The sequence below is a fragment of the Eschrichtius robustus genome, chromosome 3 (genome assembly GCF_028021215.1).
Source record: "Eschrichtius robustus isolate mEscRob2 chromosome 3, mEscRob2.pri, whole genome shotgun sequence".
NCBI classification, from domain to species: domain Eukaryota; kingdom Metazoa; phylum Chordata; class Mammalia; order Artiodactyla; family Eschrichtiidae; genus Eschrichtius; species Eschrichtius robustus.
Genome location: NC_090826.1, coordinates 32,129,241 through 32,152,353, shown reverse-complemented (window position 1 = coordinate 32,152,353; position 23,113 = coordinate 32,129,241). Strand labels below are relative to the sequence as shown.

General features: G+C 39.7%; 1 protein-coding gene across 6 annotated transcripts in view; it reads right to left on the bottom strand.

Annotated features, from left to right (window-relative positions):
* The window catches only part of MACF1 (microtubule actin crosslinking factor 1), a 328,417-nt gene that overhangs the window by 89,665 nt on the left and 215,639 nt on the right, over nucleotides 1–23,113 (bottom strand). For all 6 annotated transcript variants that reach the window (XM_068539571.1, XM_068539573.1, XM_068539572.1 and 3 more), the window contains 9 exons: nucleotides 21,317–21,835; nucleotides 20,345–20,521; nucleotides 19,968–20,091; nucleotides 18,949–19,157; nucleotides 17,924–18,241; nucleotides 7,220–7,386; nucleotides 5,780–5,936; nucleotides 3,735–3,852; nucleotides 351–413 (listed from right to left, as the gene is read on the bottom strand). In XM_068539571.1, coding sequence (XP_068395672.1) covers nucleotides 351–413; nucleotides 3,735–3,852; nucleotides 5,780–5,936; nucleotides 7,220–7,386; nucleotides 17,924–18,241; nucleotides 18,949–19,157; nucleotides 19,968–20,091; nucleotides 20,345–20,521; nucleotides 21,317–21,835 — 1,852 coding nt within the window. The remainder of the gene's footprint in view (nucleotides 1–350; nucleotides 414–3,734; nucleotides 3,853–5,779; nucleotides 5,937–7,219; nucleotides 7,387–17,923; nucleotides 18,242–18,948; nucleotides 19,158–19,967; nucleotides 20,092–20,344; nucleotides 20,522–21,316; nucleotides 21,836–23,113) is intronic.

Genomic DNA, 23,113 nt, shown 5'->3' with positions numbered 1-23,113 from the left:
ACTGCAGAGAAGAAAACCTAGCTGGGAGGCTGAGGGCTAGATTTAGACCACCTCTAGTATAGCTTCTTTATAACTGAAAGATTTGCATATATTTTCTTCTAGGTCTTTCCTTATTGGTCTTATCTGGTGGTCCAGTTTATTTGCTTAGTAACTTTATTTCACTGGTTGCCAACCTGTTTAGCCTCTAGCTAGCAACAAAGAGGCATCACAGTTGCTTCTCCCCAGACTTTTACCCTCACACCCATCCTGGCAGCAATCCTTCCACACATACGGAAACATACACAGATGCAAACATGAACACTGTCCTAACACACCCAATGAAGAGGCACTGTTGAAAATGGCATTCTCACCTTTGCAGGTGTGGTATCCGTTTACACTGCCTACAGAGCTTCCTACAGAGGGCAGTATGGAACCTGAGCAGAAGGACAGAGAGACAAACAAGGCAAGACAAATGTGTTAGGAATACATACAGGCACCGAATTTATTCTTTGGCACTCACTTTAAGCTCAGATATCAGGAAGTTAACACAGCACAAGACAACATACTTATGGAAAGAGACAAATCATTTTAGCTGCCGGGCAACAGAGTCACTCGAGGAGTTTCAGCTCCTTAACCCTAACCCTAACCCTTTCTAGAGGAAATCCAAATTCTCTTCTTAAATCTCCAATTTGGATTCTTTGAACCTTGCCCTAATTTTGTGAAGCAAGTATTAGTAGAATGACTAAGGCTTTAGACGGGCATTCGACATACTTTAGAATGAGGATTTATAATACAGCCAAAAAGGTTCAACTTTAACATCAATGTTCTTCAACATAATAAAAATAAACAATAAGTACAATTAAGGACATAAAAAGCAGCATTCTTTTAGTAAAGACATTAAAATGAGCCTTTCCTATATTGTTTCAAAAGATTCCCTGTTTTTTTGTTCATGACATTCTGCTCCCCTTCCCCCACCAGAAAACAGAAATTCTAAGCGTCAATAAATCTGGCTCATAAACATTCCCATAAATTCTGTTTAGGGTCTTTGGTTCTGTTTCTAATTACCACAATTTCACCTATATTCTCCCCAAGTTGATTCCTTGTGTTTCAGAAGTATCCCAAGTAAGTAAAAACCAGATCATGTAATTACAAAGATTATAAAGAAATGTGAAGAACAGTCATGACATAATGTAACATTCAAAGGGCAGAATAAGACTCTCAGGTACACTGATTTCACTGTGGAAAAGGTCAAGTGCAAGGTTATATTAGACAATAATGATTGTAAAACTTTTAAATGTTAACATTATTGTAGTTTCAATTTAAAAAATGGATCAAACCAAAAGATCATATTCCACTGCAGTCTGGTGATGACCAAAAAGAAACCGGACTAGTAATTTGGAGAAGACAGTCGTAGCCAAGACTGTCACTAACTCAGTACGTGAGCCTTAATCTATGGACAGACCTTGGTATCTTCTCTGGGATATGAAGATAATACTACCTATCTTGTCAGCTCTCATGGGGTTACTGGTGAGAAGTAGTGAGGTAGTGTATGTGAAAGCACTTTACGAAACCAAAAGAGCTCCACGACCATAAGGAACTAGAACACTCATGGGTTTTCAGAGATGGAAGAGAACTTTTTAAGGGCACTCAGGCTAGTGATCTTCAAACTGGTTTTCAAAGCACCCTGAGGAGGTGCTTTAGGGACTCTGTGTTTGGTTTAATTTTAATATTTTATTATTCAGAATATATTCCTAAGTACTTAGAAATGGCAGTAAAACATGCACATTCAATTATGCTGAACATCACATTTTAACCCAGTAGATATAGCCAATTTATGCTGCTTTTTGGGGAGAATAAAGTAGCTCCTGCACCTCTGTGCATACATTTAAACTTCTTTCTGAGTGTCACTGATGGGAAAAGTTGTAGTTCTTCATTAGCACTCTATAATTTTCAAACCTACATATGCCCACTTACATACAAAGAAAAACATCTACAGCACACATGAATTCCATTAAATAAAATGACAAAAAAGGCTGAGGTATATCTACTCAGAGCAGGCTCTCATCAGAGTAGAACTGTGTAGTAAGAGAATTCTTAACACTTCAGATTGTAAAGTGAACTTTTAAAAACATTTGTCGTCATTTGCAACTATTTATCTGTGTGAACTGTATTTTCTGGATACAATGCAACCAAGGAAAAAACTGAGAAATAAATAATAAAGTTGTCATTCAAAAATTCTTTTTTTCCAAATTTTCATATTCACTAAGATAGCCTCAATATTCTTTTATTTATTTATGTATTTATGTATTTTGGGCTGCATTGGGTCTTCATTGCTGTGCATGGGCTTTCTCTAGTTGCGGCAAGCGAGCTTCTCATTGTGGTGGCTTCTCTTGTTGCGGAGCACAGGCTCTAGGCGCACGGGCTTCAGGAGTTGTGGCATGTGGGCTCAGTAGTTGAGGCTCGCGGGCTCTAGAGTGCAGGCTCAGCAGTTGTAGCGCATGGGCTTAGTTGCTCCGCGGCATGTGGGATCTTCCCGGACCAGGGCTCAAACCCGTGTCCCCTGCATTGGCAGGCAGATTCTTAACCACTGCACCACCAGGGAAGTCCCAATAGCCTCAATATTCTCATTGATGAATTTCATAATAGATAAATGCTATAAATTCACTTATATTTTTATCTGTCTTATAGTTCTACATGAGATTTATTTTTAAAAAAGATTACAGTACTTTAAAAAGTTCGAACAACCACTGATCTAGTCCCGAAGTCAGAAAACTTTAGTGCACCAGCCAAATCTGTCCCTCCGCCTGTTTCTGTATGTGAAGTTTTACTGGAACACAGCCACGCCCATTCATTTATATATTGTTTATGACTGCTTTTGTGCTACAATGGCAGAGACATGTAGTGTGACAGAGACCATATGGCCCACAAGCCTAAAATATTTACTCTATGGCCCTTTATAGAAAACGTTTGCTGGGTGATGTCACACACTAATAAGTCACTGAACTTAGAAATTTAAGTGTTAGAATATAAAAATCACCAATTCTCTGAAATGTTGTCACTTCTAGATAGTTCTAAGACATCTTTAAACTTTAGGATACAATAGGAAAGTAGCCATTCTCAGGAGGAAAAAAGAAAGTAAACTTTGCCCTTACTATTTAAGTGACTATAGGAGTGCATTAACATAGTCTGGTAATAAAACCTAGGCGATCCCAATTAACAACCAGCAAGTGACTGTGAGCTCAGAACACATTCTGTTTGAAAGACTTAATTTGTAGGCAGAGATAATTCATATAGTTGGGCACAATCTTTGTATGCACTTCCAAGAAGTGTGTCAGCTCCTGGTGTACCAATACTGACTCCTAAACACTTAGCCTCTCCCAAGATATCATGCTTATACCCTCCAGGGCTGACCCTAATTTAAAGTTAATGCATAGCCATCCATTCACATATTTAAAAGACAGAAATTCCTCAAGATGGAAAATCCTATTTTAATCCTTCTATGTTCATTTGACAGTTCTAAGTGGGCCAACTAGTCCCTTTACTTTTTCCCATCACAGGAAGGGGTTTTGCAAAATAGAGCAATGTTACAAAGGAAATGGGAAAACAGATCAGGTTGAGGGGAAGGCTGCTTCATGAAACATCCTTGGTTTTCATATCCAACCTTGATTCTAATGTTTATTCAATAAGGGGTCATCACCAAAGGGCAAAGGGAAGAATGATGTTTTTTCACTACATTTTCAAGAGCCCGCACTCACCTGTCTTGGCTTGAGAATCAGGTGCTGTGATCTCCATGATGAGATTTTCTAAAGAAGTACCTTTGCAATTGATTTCTTCTACCAAAGTTCCCTTACTTGTCCAGTCATCTAGGAGACCCTGTTTAAAGAATAAAATAGCAAAATGTAATTATCTGGAGGCGTTCTCCTCATAAGTAGGGACACCTGTTCTACATACACTCCCTAAAGTTTTGATAAGCATTAAGCAATCATCCTCATTTATTCAGCCATTTCCAGAACTTGGTTTAGCCAGCCAAGATGTGGGAGAATGATATCCTGGAATATTCAGGCCCTTCTCATTCATTCATTCATTCATCAAGCAAATATTTTTTGAGCACTTACTATAGGCCAGGCATTGTGCCAAACACTGGGGATACAAAATAGGATTATGACACAGTTCCTAAAACCAAGAGTTCAGATTATCAATGGCATTATAATGTGATAAATGCTATTACAGAAATATGGACAGCCACCAGACTCTGAGAGCACAAAAGGAGACACATCTAACTCTTGCTGGAGAGAGGAAAGACTGGAGTTAAGATAAGAGTTTGCCAGGTGGACAAAGGGAATACCACGCTTGTAAAGAATATAAAGGAAATGGTAATTGGAGGGTAAAATGAGGAGCTAGATATTGAGATGTAGAGAAACATACAGAATCATAGGCTACACTTTGCCTTTTCAAGGGGATTTTATATTGGGTTTCAAGTCAGAGCTCAAACCACCATAGAAAGCTGTTAGGAAACAATGGCATTTGCTCTAAGACAAAAGTATCTGGTCATGTTGTCTCTAAGCTGTGAACTGCCTGCTACAGAAGTAGAATTTTACTCTTTTCCAAGCTGGGACACCATCCTAGCCTTCAATCCCTTCCTCCATACTGAATCTCCCTCACAATCTACTTAGTTTGCTTTTGACTTCAAGCTGCAAAGCAGCAGCAGAGAAAGACATCGAGCCATGAACATCTGGCAAGCTCATGCTGCCAACCTTCAAATTGAACCTTGCCAATTCAGAGTTTGTCAGTTCTTTTATTAGTCACTCTTGATTCCAAAGAGCCAACAGTTCCCAAACTATGCACTGACTCACAGGATATTTTAAATTTTTGAGGGAAAAAGAGTGACATCTGTTGGACACCATGTGAACAACTACTGCTACGCTGTTTGGACCTGACCACATAGTAAGTGAGGTTTTTCAGTTTTTTGGGTGTTTTTTTGTTTGTTTGCTTTTTGCCTTGAGATGCCATGAAAAATGTCTTGAAACACAAAGGGAACCATGAACCAAGAAAGCAGGGAACCTCTGTCCTAGGAACTCCCCACAGCAAACGCTCCTGGCACTCTCTCTGTGAAAGCTCTTCTCTTTCATCTATTCAAGATAAATCCTGTTTTACTAAGAAAATAAGGACAAATGCATGAGAGTTAGTTGGAGACTGGTTTCAACAAAAATAAGAAACATGTTAGAGGTGCAAAATAGAGCTGGATGACTATGAATCAAAGATAGGAGAGAAGTGATTCTGCAACAGATGGGAGAAAGGCTGATGCTACCCTTGCAGGTACCTTCCAACCATCTGATTGTAACTTTTCCTTCATAAGTTGTAGTAACTTTTCCTTTATTAGTTGAGGAGAAATTCTCTCCTCAATTTTCTGATCACATATCTGGTCACTTGCTCACATATAATTGTCTAATTCTCAAACATACAACGAGAGTGTAAGCTTCTCAAGACTGGACACTCTGACAACTGTCTTTTTTATGACCTACCACAGCACGACAGGCAACCCCAAGACAGCTGAAACTTTACAGATATCATTCCCAGATTACTTTTTTGGTTTTGGTTTTTAAATAGGAGATGTTTTGGTGCTCAGTGCTTGGGTAGGGGTAGGTTGGACTCACGTGGAGAGAATGGAGGAACTGCTATTCTGATACACATGGATAACTTGGATTTCTCACACCATTTGCCCACCACAGGTGGAAATGAGTCCACACAAGATTCCAAACTGCTGTCCAGCCTGACTCCTGGAGAGACTTTGTTCACCTACCTTCAGGTGTTCAATCTGTTTTTCCAGCTCTTTAGTGCTCACGGAAGTCTCTGTAGGTGGAATATTCCCTTCAGTTTCCTTCAGCCATTTCTGGAAAGTCCTAACCAGCTTCCGGAATTCATCTAATTGCTCCTGGCAAGATGACGCATCTTCCTCTCTGTCAACAGAGACAATTTGTTACTTGCCAGACTAAGCTTGTAAAGAAGTCAACGTGAACTAAAACTATATTCATTCTAGGACTCTAGGCATCAGTTTCCTAACAGGGCCTTTCCTTCTCATAATCTTTTCCATGGCAGCTTTGGCTAAACAACCACATATAATGTAGGAGAGCATCAAACTAAGGAATCTGTTGCCCTTGTTTGGACATTTCTGGGGAAAGGAGTCTTCAATCTTACTCTAGGCTAAAGTGAAAATGAGAAAAACTAAAGGGAGCCTGCTATTTAGGTACTATGATACAATGGAAAGAATGCAGGCTTTGGATCTCAAGGCCAGCTCTGCTACTTTTTAGGTATTTGACTCTTTCAAGGTCCAATTCAAATGCTAATTCCTTTAACAAGGAAGATGCCAAAATTGAGGCTCAGAGAAGTTAGGTTAAGCACACCAATGAGTAAAATAAATCAAGGAGAAAGAAGAATTCAATTTTGAAATTAAATTTTGGAAATGGTCACATCTATTAGACTTCAAGCCAGAGATCCTGGCTCTTCGTATAGCTAAACAGCCCTCAGCTGAGGGCAAGAAAAACAAAGCCTTCTTGGCCTTTGTCCTGTCCCTGTCACCTGCACTAAATAACCGCTGCTTACAGTGGTGATTTGAGCAACTGCTTTCCTCTAGTCACTAAAGCCGTCATCTGCTAAATCGAGATATTTATGGCTAAACCAAGAGAAGTCTTATCAAGCTTTTAAACCCACATGAGGCTTTCTAATGGAGGAATTATGGCTTTTCAACTGTGAGCTAATAACCTGAAATCATCCACCTTTGTTGTATATTCCCATGTTTGCCTTAAAAGAAGAATCCAGAAACTCCTCCATAACAGCGACTTAAATGTGGTCAAAACAAGCAGTGTGAGTTCCAATATAATCCTTAATTATGTCTGGGAAGTCTCTTCCAATTTTTCTCATTATTTCAAATCCTGCCACAATCCAACTTGCTGCCCCAAATTCGTTCTGTTTGGTCCAGGTGACCTGGGCTTTCGATTGTACTGAGGAGGAACTGAGTCCCATTACTAAGAAGGAACTCACTATTTACTAACGGAAAAACCACTAAGCATTAAGTAGACTGAATAGCTTTGTCTGAAAGAGGCACTTTCCAAGCTCCTATGGCTCAGTAGCAGAATTTTGATGCCATCTTTTCTGGTGAAGAAGGAAGGAGGAGAAAGTCATTTCATTCAATAGCAAGAAAAAATTAGCTCCATGACACTGATCCATACGTATGAAAACTCACCTTTCTTTAACTGTCTTTTGTAGCTCTGTGAAGTCCTTTTTGAGTTTCTGTACCCTGTCCTGGTGCTGGGACAGGTCCAGGGCAAAGCCACAGGAGCTCAGGTCAGTGACCAGGTGCTCAAGAGTATCCAGGTTCTCCTGTTGGTCTTCCATTTCCAAATTGAGCTCCTGTCAAGGAAATAAGGAAATGTATTCAATCCTCTGGTCCTTGTAAATAATGACTCTAAAGAAGGAAAGATATCTAGATTAAAGCTGGGGCACGTTCTCCCTTACCTGTAGAAAAAGAGGGAACAAGGAAAGAGGCATGTTCACCGGGTCAACTGCTAGATCAAAACATTAAATATGTAGGATTTCTCCAATCCACCTGAGAGTGGCTGGAAATTACAAAGGAGTCTTGTCTCCTTTAAACAAATCTTTAAAGATGCCAGAGGCAGCATGACAGAATAAAAAGAATGGAAGTTTCTGGAGTACAACAGACCTGAAAGTCAATCATGGCTTTGCCATTTACTAGCTTGTGATCTTAAGCTATTGAACTTCTCTAAGCTTCCGCAGTCTGTCTCTTCTTTAAAACAGGTAAACACACTCTTCACCATTATTTAACACTGTATTGACAATATTAGCCAATGCAATTAGGTAGGAGAAAACAATTTGTGGCATAAGAATTTGAAGAGGTAAAACTATATTTGCAGATTACATGAAAGTATATTTGTAAAACCTCAGAGAATCAACAATACAACCAAATTGAACAGTGAAGTGATACAATACGCAAGAATATAAAATCAACATATAAAAATCAAGAATAATATAATAGCAACACAAAAGGTACAATTTTAGGAACTGTACAAAACCTTTATGAATAAAACTTTAAAACACTTCTGAAAGACATGAAAGCAGACCTGGAAAAAAAGGAAAGATGTCCATAAAGCTATGTGTGTATGTGTATGTATGCATCTATGTGTGTATATATGCATGTGCGAATGAGTAAAGTAATGTGAGCCAAACAAAAATGCCAACTTTTTTCTCTAGGACTGATAAAGTTGATTCTAATGTTCATATGGAAAAACAAATGTACAATTATAGCTATGAGAAATCCTGAAAAAGAAAAAAAAAGAAAAAGAAAAAGAAAAAAGAAATTAGGGAGATTAGCCTTACCAGATAGTAAAACATACCAGAAAGCCTCTAGAATTAAAAATAGTATGCTATTGTTAATGAATAGAAAGACCAGTGAAATAGAATAGAAAATCAAGAAATAAACTTCAATACATAAGACATTTTGTATGTGATAAAGACAGATTCTCAAATCACTGGGGTAAAGACAGACTTTTCAAATAAATGATATTGGGAATAACTATATAGAACTTTGAAAAAAGATGAACTTGTATTCATACCTCATACCATACCTCACAATAAACTTAAATTGTTAAAGTATTCAAATGGAAAAGAAAAAAAAGAAAAGAAAAAAGGAAACCATTTGGGTAAATTCCATCATAACCTGGGTGTGGCAAAAGGCTTTCAAACTATGACTAAAAATACAACTTCAATGAAAGAGTGATATCTCTGGTTTCAAGCTATACTACAAAGTTACAGTAATCAAAACAGTATAGTACTGGCACAAAAACAGACATATACATCAATGGAACAGAACAGAAAGCCCAGAATATACATCTAAATGGATAAAGAAGATGTCACACACACACACACACACACACACACACACACAATGGAATATTACTCAGCCATAAAAAAGCATGAAATCCTGCCATTTGTGACAACATGGATAGATCTAGAGTATATCATGTTAAGTGAAATAAGTCAGACAGAGAAAGACAAATACTGTTGATCTCATACTTGAAATCTCCAAAACAAAACAAATAAATGAACAAACAAAAACAAAAACAGACTCATAAATACAGAGAACAAACAGGTGGGTTGTTAGAGGGAAGAAGGTTAGAAGAATGGGTGAAATAGGTGAAGGGAATTAAGAGGCGCAAACTTCCAGTTATAAAATAAATTTAAGTCATGGGATGTAATAGACATCATAAGGAATATGGTCAATAACACCGTAATAACTCTGAATGGGGACAGATGGTTACTAGCCTTATCATGGTAATCATTTCATAATGTATTTAAATGTTGAGTCACTATGTTGTACACCTGAAACTAACATAATATTGTATGTCAACTATATTTCAGTTTTAAAAAAAGTGATAAAATCTATTGTGTAAAAAAAAAAAAAAAAAACTTTTATATGGCCAAAAACACCGTAAGCAAAGTCAAAAGACAAAGGACGAACTGTCAGAAAATATTTCCAACATGTTATAAAGGACTAATTTCCCTAATACAGAACTCTTGTAAGTTGAAAGAAAAAAAAAGATCAAACTCTTGACAGAAGATAGCAAAATACATGAACCAATGATTTACAAATAAATGTCTCTTAAATGTATAAAAATATATTCAACTTAGAGAAGAAATAAAAAATTAAAACCACATTGAGATATGTTTTGTTAATCAGATTAGTGAAAACTCAAACGCTTGACAATACATTCTATTGGTGAGGCTGCAGGGGAAATACATAGTACTGTCATACACTTCTGCTAGGGATGCAAAATGGGGAAATCCTCATGGAGGGAACTTGGCTACATCTAACAAAACCACACAACCGTTTACCCTCTGATGCAACAGTTCCATTCTAGGAATTACTCTGAAGATACACTTCCAATAATACTGGGAAAATACACAAAATTATTCACCACAGTGTCATTTTTAATAGCACAATTTTGGAAACAACCAGAACAAAAGTCTGGTGGAATAAACTATGGTTCATCCTCAGAATGAATGTATAGTTAAAAAACAACAAAAAAAGAGGAAGATATCTATGAATTAAGTGATTTCTAAGACATATTAAGTAAAAAAGGAAAGTGCAAAAGATTATGTATTGTACCCCCTTTTGTGTAACGAAGAATTGGAAATGGTGTGTTTATTTTGGAAAAAAGAAATAGAAATAATAAATGTGAAATCCATTACCTGTGGGGGTGAATGGGATAGAAGACACACGGAAGAGAGTGAGAGTATATCCTTATTCACTTTTCTAACCCTGAGTATAACTTTTTGAAAAGTTTTGACTTTTGAGCTATCTTTTTTTTTTGAAATTTGAATTTTATTCTTTTATACAGCAGGTTCTCATTAGTTATCCATTTTATACATATTAGTGTATATATGTCAATCCCAATCTATCACACCACCACCACCCCCTGCCACTTTCCCCCCTTGGTGTCCATATGTTTGTTCTCTACATCTGTGTCTCAATTTCTGCCCTGCAAACCGGTTCATCTGTACCATTTTTCTAGGTTCCACATATACGCGTTAATATACAATATTTGTTTTTTTGTTTCTGACTTACTTCACTCTGTATGACAGTCTCTAAATCCATCCACGTCTCTACAAATGACCCAATTTTGTTCCTTTTTATGGCTGAGTAATATTCCATTGTATATATGTACCACCTCTTCTTTATCCATTCATCTGTCGATGGGCATTGAGGTTGCTTCCATGTCCTGGCTATTGTAAATAGTGCTGCAATAAACATTGGGGTGCATGTGTCTTTCTGAGTTATGGTTTTCTCTGGGTATATGCCCAGCAGTGGGATTGCTGGGTCATATGGTAATTTTATTTATAGTTTTTTTAAGGAACCTCCACACCGTTCTCCATAGTGGCTGTATCAATTTACATTCCCACCAACAGTGCAAGAGGGTTCCCTTTTCTCCACACCCTCTCCAGCATTTGTTGTTTGTAGATTTTCTGATGATGCCCATTCTAACTGGTGTGAGGTGATACCTCACTGTAGTTTTGATTTGCATTTCTCTAATAATTAGTGATGCTGAGAAGCTTTTCATGTGCTTCTTGGCCATCTGTATGTCTTCTTTGGAGAAATTTAGGTCTTCTGCCCATTTTTGGATTGGGTTGTTTCCTTAATATTGAACTGCGTGAGCTGTTTATATATTTTGGAGATTAGTCCTTTGTCCATTGATTCGTTTGCAAATATTTTCTCCCATTCTGAGGGTTCTCTTTTCATCCTGTTTATGGTTTCCTTTGCTGTGCAAAAGCTTTGAAGTTTCATTAGGTCCCATTTGTTTATATTTCCATTTCTCTAGGAGGTGGATCAAAAAGGATCTTGCTGTGATTTATGTCATAGAGCGTTCTTCCTATGTTTTCCTCTAAGAGTTTTATAGTGTCCGGTCTTACATTAAGTCTCTAATCCATTTTGAGTTTATTTTTGTGTATGGTGTTAGGGAGTGTTCTAATTTCATTCTTTTACATGTAGCTGTCCAGCTTTCCCAGCACCACTTATTGAAGAGGCTGTCTTTTCTCCATTGTATATCCTTGCCTCCTTTGTCATGGGTTAGTTGACCATAGGTGTGTGGGTTTATCTCTGGGCTTTCTATCTTGTTCCATTGATCTATGTTTATGTTTTTGTGCCAGTACCATATTGTCTTGATTATTGTAGCTTTGTAGTATAGTCTGAAGTCAGGGAGTCTGATTCCTCCAGCTCCATTTTTTCCCCTCAAGACTGTTTCGGCTATTCGGGGTCTTCTGTGTCTCCATACAAATTTTAAGATTTTTTGTTCTCGTTCTGTAAAAAATGCCATTGGTAATTTGATAGAGATTGCACTGAATCTGTAGACTGCTTCGGGTAGTAGAGTCATTTTCACAATATTGATTCTTCCAATCCAAGAACATGGTATATCTCTCCATCTGTTGGTATCATCTTTAATTTCTTTCATCAGTGTCTTACAGTTTTCTGCATACAGGTCTTTTGTCTCCTTAGGTAGGTTTATTCCTAGGTATTTTATTCTTTTTGTTGCAATGGTAAATGGAAGTGTTTCCTTAATTTCTCTTTCAGATTTTTCATCATTAGTGTATAGGAATGCAAGAGATTTCTGTGCATTCATTTTGTATCCTGCAACTTCACCAAATTCATTGATTAGCTCTAGTAGGTTTCTGGTGGCATCTTTAGGATTCTCTATGTATAGTATCATGTCATCTGCAAACAGTGACAGTTTTACTTCTTCTTTTCCAATTTGTATTCCTTTTATTTCTTTTTCTTCTCTGATTGCTGTGGCTAGGACTTCCAAAACTATGTTGAATAATAGTGGTGAGAGTGGACATCCTTGTCTTGTTACTGATCTTAGAGAAAATGCTTTCCGATTTTCACCATTGAGAATGATGTTTGCTGTGGGTTTGCTGTATATGGCCTTTATTATGTTGAGGTAGGTTCCCTCTATGCCCACTTTCTGGAGAGTTTTTATCATAAATGGGTGTTGAATACTGTTAAAAGCTTTTCCTGCATCTACTGAGATGATCATATGGTTTTTCTTCTTCAATTTGTTAATATGGTGTATCACACTGATTGATTTGCGTATATTGAAGAATCCTTGCATCCCTGGGATAAATCCCACTTGATCGTGGTGTATGATCCTTTTAATGTGTTGTTGGATTCTGTTTGCTAGTATTTTGTTGAGGATTTTTGCATCTATATTCATCCGTGATACTGGTGTGTAATTTTCTTTTCTTGTAGTATCTTTGTCTGGTTTTGGTATCAGGGTGATGGTGGCCTCATAGAATGAGTTTGGGAGTGTTCCTTCCTCTGCAATTTTTTGGAAGAGTTTGAGGAGGAAGGGTGTTAGCGCTTCTCTAAATGTTTGATAGAATTCACCTGTGAAGCCATCTGGTCCTGGACTTTTGTTTGTTGGAAGATTTTTAATCACAGTTTCAATTTCATTACTTGTGATTGGTCTGTTCATATTTGCTGTTTCTTCCTGGTTCAGTCTTGGAAGGTTATACCTTGCTAAGAATTTGTCCATTTCTTTCAGGTTGTCCATTTTATTGGCATAGAGTTGCTTGTAGTAGTCTCTTAGGATGCTTTGTATTTCTGCGGTGTCTGTTGTAACTTCTCCTTTTTCATTTCTAATTTTATTGATTTGAGTCCGCTCCCTCTTTTCCTTGATGAGTCTGGCTAATGGTTTATCAATTTTGTTTATCTTCTCAAAGAACCAGCTTTTAGTTTTATTGATCTTTGCTATTGTTTTCTTTGTTTCTATTTCATTTCTTTCTACTCTGATCTTTATGATTGCTTTCCTTCTGCTAACTTTGGATTTTGTTTGTTCTTCTTTCTCTAGTTCCTTTAGGTGTAAAGTTAGATTGTTTATTTGAGATGTTTGTTGTTTCTTGAGGTAGGCTTGTATTGCTATAAACTTCCCTCTTAGAACTGCTTTTGTTGCATCCCATAGGTTTTGGATCGTCGTGTTTTCATTGTCATTTGTCTCTAGGTATTTTTTGATTTCCTCTTTGATTTCTTCAGTGATCTCTTGGTTATTTAGCAACGTAATGTTTAGCCTCCATGTGTTTGTGTTTTTTACGTTTTTTTCCCCTGTAATTGATTTCTAGTCTCATAGTGTTGTGGTCAGAAAAGATGCTTGATATGATTTCAATTTTCTTAAATTTACTGAGGCTTCATTTGTGACCCAAGATGTGATCTATCCTGGTGAATGTTCCGTGCACACTTGAGAGGAAAGTGTAATCTGCTGTTTTTGGATGGAATGTCCTATAAATGTCAATTAAATCTATGTGGTCTATTGTGTCATTTAAAGCTTCTGTTTCCTTACTAATTTTCTGTTTGAATGATTTGTCCATTGGTGTAAGTGAGGTGTTAAAGTCCCCCACTATTATTTTGTTACTGTCGATTTCCTCTTTTATAGCTGTTAGCAGTTGCCTTATGTATTGAGGTGCTCCTATGCTGGGAGCATATATATTTATAATTGTTATATCTTCTTCTCCGATTGATCCCTTAATCATTATGCAGTGTCCTTCCTTGTCTCTTGTAACATTCTTTATTTTAAAGTCTATTTTACCTGCTATGAGTATAGCTACTCCAGCTTTCTTTTGATTTCCATTTGCATGGAATATCTTTTTCCATCCCCTCGCTTTCAGTCTGTATGTGTCCCTAGGTCTGAAGTGGGTCTCTTGTAGACAGCATAAATATGGGTCTTGTTTTTATATTCATTCAACAAGCCTGTGTCTTTTGGTTGGAGCATTTAATCCATCCATGTTTAAGGTAATTGTCGATATGTATGTTCCTATGACCATTTTCTTAATTGTTTTGGGTTTGTTTTTGTAGGTCCTTTTCTTCTCTTGTGTTTCCCACTTAGACAAGTTCCTTTAGCATTTGCTGTAGAGCTGGTTTGGTGGTGCTGAATTCTCTTAGTTTTTGCTTGTCTGTAAAGCTTTTGATTTCTCCATCAAATCTGAATGAGATCCTTGCTGGGTATAGTAATCTTGGTTGTAGGTTCTTCCCTTTCATCACTTTAAATATGTCATGCCACTCCCTTCTGGCTTGTAGAGTTTCTGCTGAGACATCAGCTGTTAACCTTATGGGAGTTCCCTTGCATGTTATTTGTCATTTTTCCCTTGCTGCTTTCAGTAATTTTTCTTTGTCTTTAATTTTTGCCTATTTGGTTACTATGTGTCTCGGTGTGTTTCTCCTTGGGTTTACCCTGTATGGGGCTCTCTGCGCTTCCTGGACATGGGTGGCTACTTCCCTTCCCACGTTAGGGAAGTTTTCGACTATAATCTCTTCAAATATTTTCTCAGATCCTTTCTCTCTCTCTTCTCCTTCTGGGAACCCTATAATGCAAATGTTGTTGCATTTAATGTTGTCCCAGAGGTCTCTTAGGCTGTCTTCATTTCTTTTCATTCTTTTTTCTTTAGTCTGTTCCACAGTAGTGAATTCCACCATTCTGTCTTCCAGGTCACTTATCCGTTCTGCCTCAGTTATTCTGCTATTGATTCCTTCTACTGTATTTTTCATTTCAGTTATTGTATTGTTCATCTCTGTTTATTTTTTCTTTAATTCTTCTAGGTCTTTGTTAAACATTTCTTGCATCTTCTCGATCTTTGCCTCCATTCTTTTTCCGAGGTCCTGGATCATCTTCACTATCATTATTCTGAATTCTTTTTCTGGAAGGTTGCCTATCTCCACTTCATTTAGTTGTTTTTCTGGGGTTTTATCTTGTTCCTTCATCTAGTACATAGCCCTCTGCCTTTTCATCTTGTCTACCTTTCTGTGAATGTGGTTTTTGTTCCACAGGCTGCAGGATTGTAGTTCTTCTTGCTTCTGCTGTCTGCCCTCTGGTGGATGAAGCTATCTAAGAGGCTTGAGCAAGTTTCCTGATGGGAGGGACTGGTGGTGGGTGGAGCTGGGTGTTGCTCTGGTGGGCAGAGCTCAGTAAAACTTTAATCCACTAGTCTGCTGTTGGGTGGGGCTGGGTTCCCTCCCTGTTGGTTGTTTGGCCTGAGGTGACCCAACGATGGAGCCTACCCGGGCTCTTTGGTGGGGCTAATGGCAGACTCTGGGAGGGCTCATGCCAAGGAGTACTTCGCAGAACTTCTGCTGCTGGTGTACTTGTCCTCACGGTGAGACACAGCCACCCCCCACCTCTGCAGGAGACCCTTCAACACTAGCAGGTAGGTCTGGTTCAGTTTCCTATGGGGTTACTGCTCCTTCCCCTGGGTCCCGATGCGCACACTACTTTGTGTGTGCCCTCCAAGAGTGGAGTCTCTGTTTCCCCCAGTCCTGTCTAAGTCCTGTAATCAAATCCCGCTAGCCTTCAAGGTCTGATTCTCCAGGAATTCCTCCTCCCGTTGCCAGACCCCCAGGTTGGGAAGCCTGACGTGGGGCTCAGAACCTTCACTCCAGTGGGTGGACTTCTGTGGTATAAGTGTTCTCCAGTTTGTGAGTCACCCACCCAGCAGTTATGGGATTTGCTTTTATTGTGATTGTGCCCCTCCTACCGTCTCATTGTGGCTTCTCCTTTGTCTTTGGATGTGGGGTATCTTTTTTGGTGAGTTCCAGTGTCTTCCTGTCGATGACTGTTCAGCAGTTAGTTGTGATTCCGGTGCTCTCACAAGAGGGAGTGAGAGCATGTCCTTCTACTCTGCCATCTTGAACCAATTTCCGACCTCCGATACTTTTTAATTCCCAAAATAGTTTCTTCAAGATAGATATTATTATTCCATGAGCATTTAGCCACCTGCTGATCCTTTAGAAAGCAGTCTTGGAAAATCTGAGCTTTCTTAATGTTTCACATATTTAAAAATAAAACTTTACGAAGAAAAATAAAATCCTGGAGTTGAATACAAATAGAAACAAAGAAAGCTAATTATGTAAGAAATTACAGGGAAAAAAAATTTCAGGTAACTTTGAACATAGTATACAGTAGGTCAGAGTCTCAGGACAAAAAGAAATCTAAAGAAATCTTGACTTTTACTTAGTAGGTTTGTTATTGGTAGAAATAACAGTGTAATTACAAAGTGATCTTATTTTATTGTAGGATATAGCAAATAATATATTAAGTTGTTGGAAATGAGGGTTCTCCCTGTAGGAAGAGGAAGAAACAAATAGGGAATGGAGGAAGAATTCTATGGTGTTGAGCTGGAGCTGGATTATCAGTATGAATACATGATATAAAAAACTTTCAGGATTTCCTAATCTTATCCACTTAAAGGACCTAGAAGCAATGACACCCTAATGGCTCATCTAGTATCTGGATTTTGTTATCTAATTACAATTCCCCAGTAAAAATAGGGCTCCTTGGAGAAACAGGTGATTTCAGGTATGGGACAGGGAAACTACAAGGTGACCGTGACACATCTTATTGTACCAGAAAGTAAGAGAGTATTCATATACTGGTAGGGACATGTCAAAAAGATACCAGGAGACAGCTTAAAGGGGCACCCATTGACCAAATTTGAAAACGTTTTGAGCATAAAAAAGAACAATGATGATAATGAAAATGGAAGCCCATAGTGATACTCTTTTATATATTTAAAAAGAGAGAAAAAACAGCAATTGGTGGATCCAGGTGAAAAGTATGCTGATGTTTATTGTGCTGTTCCTTTTACTTTTCTGTAAGTTCAAAAATTTTCAAAACAAAAAGCAAAAAGTTAGGAGAGCAAACCAAACAAAACAGTGAGATCACAGTACAATATGGAAAACGTTAGATAGTTGGGATAAACCCAGGGCAGCGATGTGGGAATACAGCAATGTTGGGGTACTACAGGTGGGAATGTGGGCAGGTGCAGCCATTCTGGAGCTCAAGTTGGCTACTACTTGGTCAAATTAAGTATACAGGCAGGTACTATGACCCAGCAATTCTGCTCCTGGATATACATCTATATCTACGGGAGGTAATAACTCTTCACCAAAGATTTTCAGCTCTGCACCTACTAGATACATGGTAGGATTACATTTCTCCACCCCCTTGAAAGTCAGCTATGGTCATGTGAAACTTGCTTTGACTAATAAAATGTAAATGGATATGATATGTCCTCTTTCCCTTGCAGTAGTAATCATGAAAACATATGTCAGGATGAAGTTTCCATCAACTTGAAAGACTGAGTGACCTTGATGAGCTAAGTATTCCTGCTGATCTGGGTTGAACATGCAATATGAGTGAAAAATAAATCTAGGCTGTGTTCTTAAAAAATGAACAAACAATATCTAGCTTACAGGATGGCTGTGAGAATTCTTTAAGACAATGCAGGTAAAGTTTCCAGTACACTGACTGACATATTTTGTGTTCAGTAAATATATTTTTTTCCTTGCCTTTCTTTCCCCTTTATTCTGCCCATCTGGCAGATATATCCTCACCTGGATCTGCTGGAAGAAATGTGCAATATCTTGATCTGGCTGATTCCCAGAGGCCAGCAACCGACTTTTGTTTTCCATGAATCGCTGCAGCTTATCAGAGAGATGCTCAAACATCTCTGCCTGGGGCAGAAGCTTCTTTAGGGAGCTCTCCTTTTCTTGCTGCTGTAGCCGGAGCTGTTCGAAGCGCTGGCTCACCTCGGCCAGTTTGCCCTGCAGCACTGTGGCCGAGGTGCTGTCTGCTGTCTCCGTGAATCGGGTCACCATCTCACGCGTGGCCTCCAAGCTGCTCTTCTGCCGAGCAACGTCCTGCTTCAATTTCTGTCATCAAGAACACGTCTGTCAGCTCCTGGCTCACTTATTCCAGGATATCTGAGCCACAAACTAATAAGCTTCTAGTAACTACATGCTCACCTCCTCAAGGAGGGTTGGAGGATTGCAACTGAACCTTCAGAATACCATCAATATCCTTAGTTCGGGGCTTCCCTGGTGGCGCAGTGGTTGAGAATCTGCCTGCCAATGCGGGGGACACGGGTTCGAGCCCTGGTCTGGGAGGACCCCACACGCCGCGGAGCAACTAGACCCGTGAGCCACAATTACTGAGCCTGCGCGTCTGGAGCCTGTGCTCCTCAATAAGAGAGGCCGCGATAATGAGAGGCCCGCGCACCGTGATGAAGAGTGGCCCCCACTTGCCACAACTAGAGAAAGCCCTCGCACAGAAACGAAGACCCAACACAGCCATAAATAAATAAACAAATCAATAAACCCCAAAAGTTTAAAAAAAAAAAAAAATACCCTTAGTTCTCCACCCCATGCCACCAGTGACTTTGCCATCACCACTTTTCCTCAAGCTGACCAATGGTTTGGAAATTGGGTAGACAAACCTTTACATGGATTAGTCAATATTTCTAAGTCTTATTAGATGATTCATGGAAATGAATTCTTTTCCTGATACTTTTTCAAAATGATGTCATTATGGAACATGGCAAATATACCCTCTATGCTAACTCTTGGGGCACAGGTCTCACCATGTTAGTGGCCAGGGCTTCTTGGATGACTCCTGATGACAGCGGTGCCACCTTCTCCTCTTCCAGGTTATTTTCAACTTCACTGATGGACTGCAACAAGCTGTCCAGGCTTTCCTGGACACTCTGAGACTGGGCAATGGCTTTCTGCAGCACAGCAGAGCGCTCTGCCAAGCTACTGGAGAGGCTTTGGAAATGGCTGAGTATGGAATCTGGAAATTCAAGGCCATGAGAAGAGAGAGTGGGGACAATTTTTGTGTTGCACTTGAAAAAGAAAACGTATTTAAATTGTACATGTTAGTTATAACAACAACAGAAATCAAGACAAACAGAAAGAATAAGCCTAAATACATCACTATTTGAACCAAATTCAAGAAGCATTATATATTTAGCACCTACTAAGTGCCAGAAATTGTGCTCGATGCTGATGACTAAAGATTATTATGATAAAGTCCCTGCCTTCTACAAACCTTAAAACTCTAAAAGAGAGCATAGGTAGTGGAAGGCACATCAACTAACCATAATAATAAAATCATAAGTGCTATATTGGTACTAGGAGTACTGTACTAGAGAAACCCGAAGGAAGAATGACTATTTCTTATCTTTTACTTCTTCTTGGGGGTCGGGGCGGGGGTGGTGTCAGGACTTTACAAAGGAAGTAACTTCCCGGTTACATCTTGAAGCATGAGCAAGATTTCATCATGCATGGTAAGGACTCAATAAATGTTAGCAGCTAAGCAACAGGAAAAACTTCAGGGGTAAAGTAATGAGGAAATGACTTGGGAAAGGAAAGAAGTCGGGTGTGGCTAGAAGGCGAGTGCCTGGGGAAAAGAGGTTGAAGTCAGACCATGAAGGCCTCGTATGGTGTAAGAATAAAGTTCATTAGATGGTGAGCTATTCGTGCTTATATCCACAGCCCCTAGCTAGCACCACAGATACTTGTACAACACAATGTGATACGTTACAGAACAGAGGCACATACTAGGAATTAGGGGAACGCTCTGGCTATTGCTGCTTCATACCTGTAGTTTCTTGAACATGCTTGTGGTCTGGGGCTGGCTCCCCTTCAATTTCCATGAGGTCATGAGCTACTTTTCGGAGCTTTTCTACAGGTACTTGATGCTCAGCCAATTCCTCCTGCAACTGCTGCTTGTCCATGAAAAAGGACACAAGAAAACCATCACAGTGCATAGTCAAAGCTGGTTCTAGGGGTCGAGAGCTACTGAGCAGCTTTATAGAATAATTCTGTTTATCCATAGCCACAGACATCAGAATAGAGTATTTAGGAATCATATGTTGTCCAAGGCAACCCAACCACTGCCTTTAACCTATGCAAGCATCTGTTTTGCTTTGAAGCTACTCTAAGCCATGCAGTACAACAGCTTGCGTATTGGCTCACCTTTGTGGTCACAAGCTGCTGTTGCAGGACCCCAGGGTCAGAGGCGACAGTTTCTGAGAGGAGCTTCTCCACATTGGCCTCACAAGCTTTCATCCAGGCCTGCAGGCTTTCGGCACTGCTCTGGAACTGCTGATACTGGCCCAGCAGCAAGTTCAGGTGAGCGCCCAGTCGTGTACACTGTGCCATAAGAAAAAAAAAAGGAAGGGAAAGCAGACTTAAGTGGGTCAGGCCAAAGGCAGCAGCTTCCCAGGCACAGTCCAAAGAGGTCTGGCTATGTTACAGGGAACTGACTGTAACTACAGTTAAGGTTAGTGTGGGCCCCCACAGATAGATGGTAGCGACCATTTTCTGTAAGTGGGGTCCTGACTGTTTGATCCATACTATCCACCCCCACTTTATTATATACCTGGGAAGATTCAGTTGTATGACAAGCCACCAAAGAAATATACATCAGGTTGCAGGCAAAGGTGGGGACTGAGAGGTACAAAACGTGTTCCTTTTCGGGGGTGAAAGATGTTGGCAAAAAGCACAAGACAGGTAAGAAGTACTGACTGGATTCTATATCTTGGGAGCTAAAGGGAGTTCTTTGATAGGGAGGAAGATAAGGATTTACCCTAGATGTTCTGTCCAGGAATAAAGACTGTGTATTTGGTTTAAGTCTCCCTGTGCTCTGTCTCTTGGGAGGCCATGGCTGCTGGTCAGGACACAGGGAGGTGAGCACTTCCACCTTCACCACTGCAGTGAGACATACCCCTGGATATTGCTCAGATCAGGCATGAGCCCCTGGGTCTTTATATTTTGCAATTTTTCAGAACTCATAAACACTCATAACTCATTCTACCCGTGGTCAATCTACAAATCAGCTTGTTCACTGTGTCTGAGGTTCTTACTGTAAGCCCCAGAAACCACCCACAGTTGTGTGAGGGCTGACATGACTGTTTCACCAGGGGCTGCCAGGAACCTCTCCTCTACCTTTGAATGGAGAGCACTGTATCTTTCTGCTGCATCCTTCAGCTTGTCCTTCACTAAGGTCCCAGCTGCTGATGGTTCTTTGCCTTCCTCAAGGCCGTTTTCTGTGTCCAAGACTTTCTGTCCTGAGATAGTCACAAATCTCAAGTCTCCTTTGTGGGAAATTACATCCTCTGAGAAGCTCCCCTGTCGCTTTAGTAGGGCGGGAAGGGCCTCGGGGCTGCTGTCTCGCTTGTGCATGTTCTCCAGCTCTTTCTCAGACCGTTCCAGCCAGTTTTCAAACTCTCGATGATCCTGCAGAAACTTCTGCAGCTCATCCCGTAGTGTCTGCACCCGCTTCAGTTCTGCCTCTGACTGGGCCAGGGAAGTCACATACTGCCCCTTTAGTTCTCCGAGCTTTTCTTGCAGCATCTGCTGCTCCTCGGGTGTGAGATTGTGGCCATGCTGGTCCAGGAACGTCTGAGCAGACTGGGTGGCCAGGATGAAATTTTGCTGCTGAGACAGCAATTCTTGGTGACGAGCCTGGCAAAAATCCCCCCAAACAAAGGACAATCAGTAGGGACACCACAGTAATTGTTTATGTCTACAGCTAGAAGTAGGGAGAGATCTCAATAGGTCACTTTTCCAGCTGCTCAGAAATCATCAATATCTCTCACTCTCTATGCATTATGCCATCTGCTAATCCCAGATGAACTGACTCATCTAGGATCTGACAGTTTTCATGTATTATCTCATAATACTCGTGCCACCATCTGCAGTGTAGGCCGACCATGTAATTCCCATATCAAGGATGGGATGAGTGAATACCAAAAAGGTGTTGTATGTCTTGACTAAGGTCATGCAGATAGTTAAGGGACAAACTGTGACTTGAACCTGACTCTCTTCACTAAACTACCCCAGATCTAAGAGAAGGTACAAATGGCCAACTAAAACTACCCACACTGATGGAAGCAGACAGTAAACTGGATAAGTCATACATATGACAGTATAAAACCTGCAAATGCTAAGCTGTGAAATATGTCATTCACATATCCTTGAAGACTGTCCCTACTAGAAAAAATGTTGGAAAATTAATTCTTTAAATAAACAATTTGTATATTAGTGAGAACAAACTGTATTTCTGGATAGTATAGGTAATCTGTACGTTTTATTTGTATGTGTTATGTCTATGTACAGACATGTAGACCTTTTTTCTGTTTCAGTGGAACATAAGTTCTTTTAGGACAGTTGTGGTTGCTTGGTTTTGTTCCTAAAATGTTCTTCCTGAGTCTAGCAGAAGTCACCGGGAGCTCAGTAAGTGTTCTTAACTATCTATACTGTTTATGCAACTCCCTAGAGAAGGACAACAGCAACCTGATAGCTTCAGCTTCCGACGTCATCTCAGCGAAGCTGGGGTGACAAATATATCCTGCTCAAAGAGACAGTAAGGGGCAGTACTACAGCTTGTCTGTATACTGCCCAGATGTCCCCACTCTCATCCACCCACAGGTAAGACAGTGTCCTTCCTAGATGGAGCTGCCAGCAAGCAGTATCAGGAAGCCCCTGTGACAGCAGGACCATTTCTGCTCTGTGCCAAGACTGCCATGGCTTTAGGGTACACACTACAATGGATCTTCCAAGCACCGAAGTAGCATGCAAGAGGCAGAAATCCTAAGAATACAAAATAAGGCAATGGCCCACACAGGCTGTTCAACAGAAGCATTTCAGCTAAACCAATTTTGTATGCTATAAAGGTATCACTAACATATGTGATCCGTGTGTTTTCTAAGTTCCCTAAATATGTAATAGTCTTTCAATCAT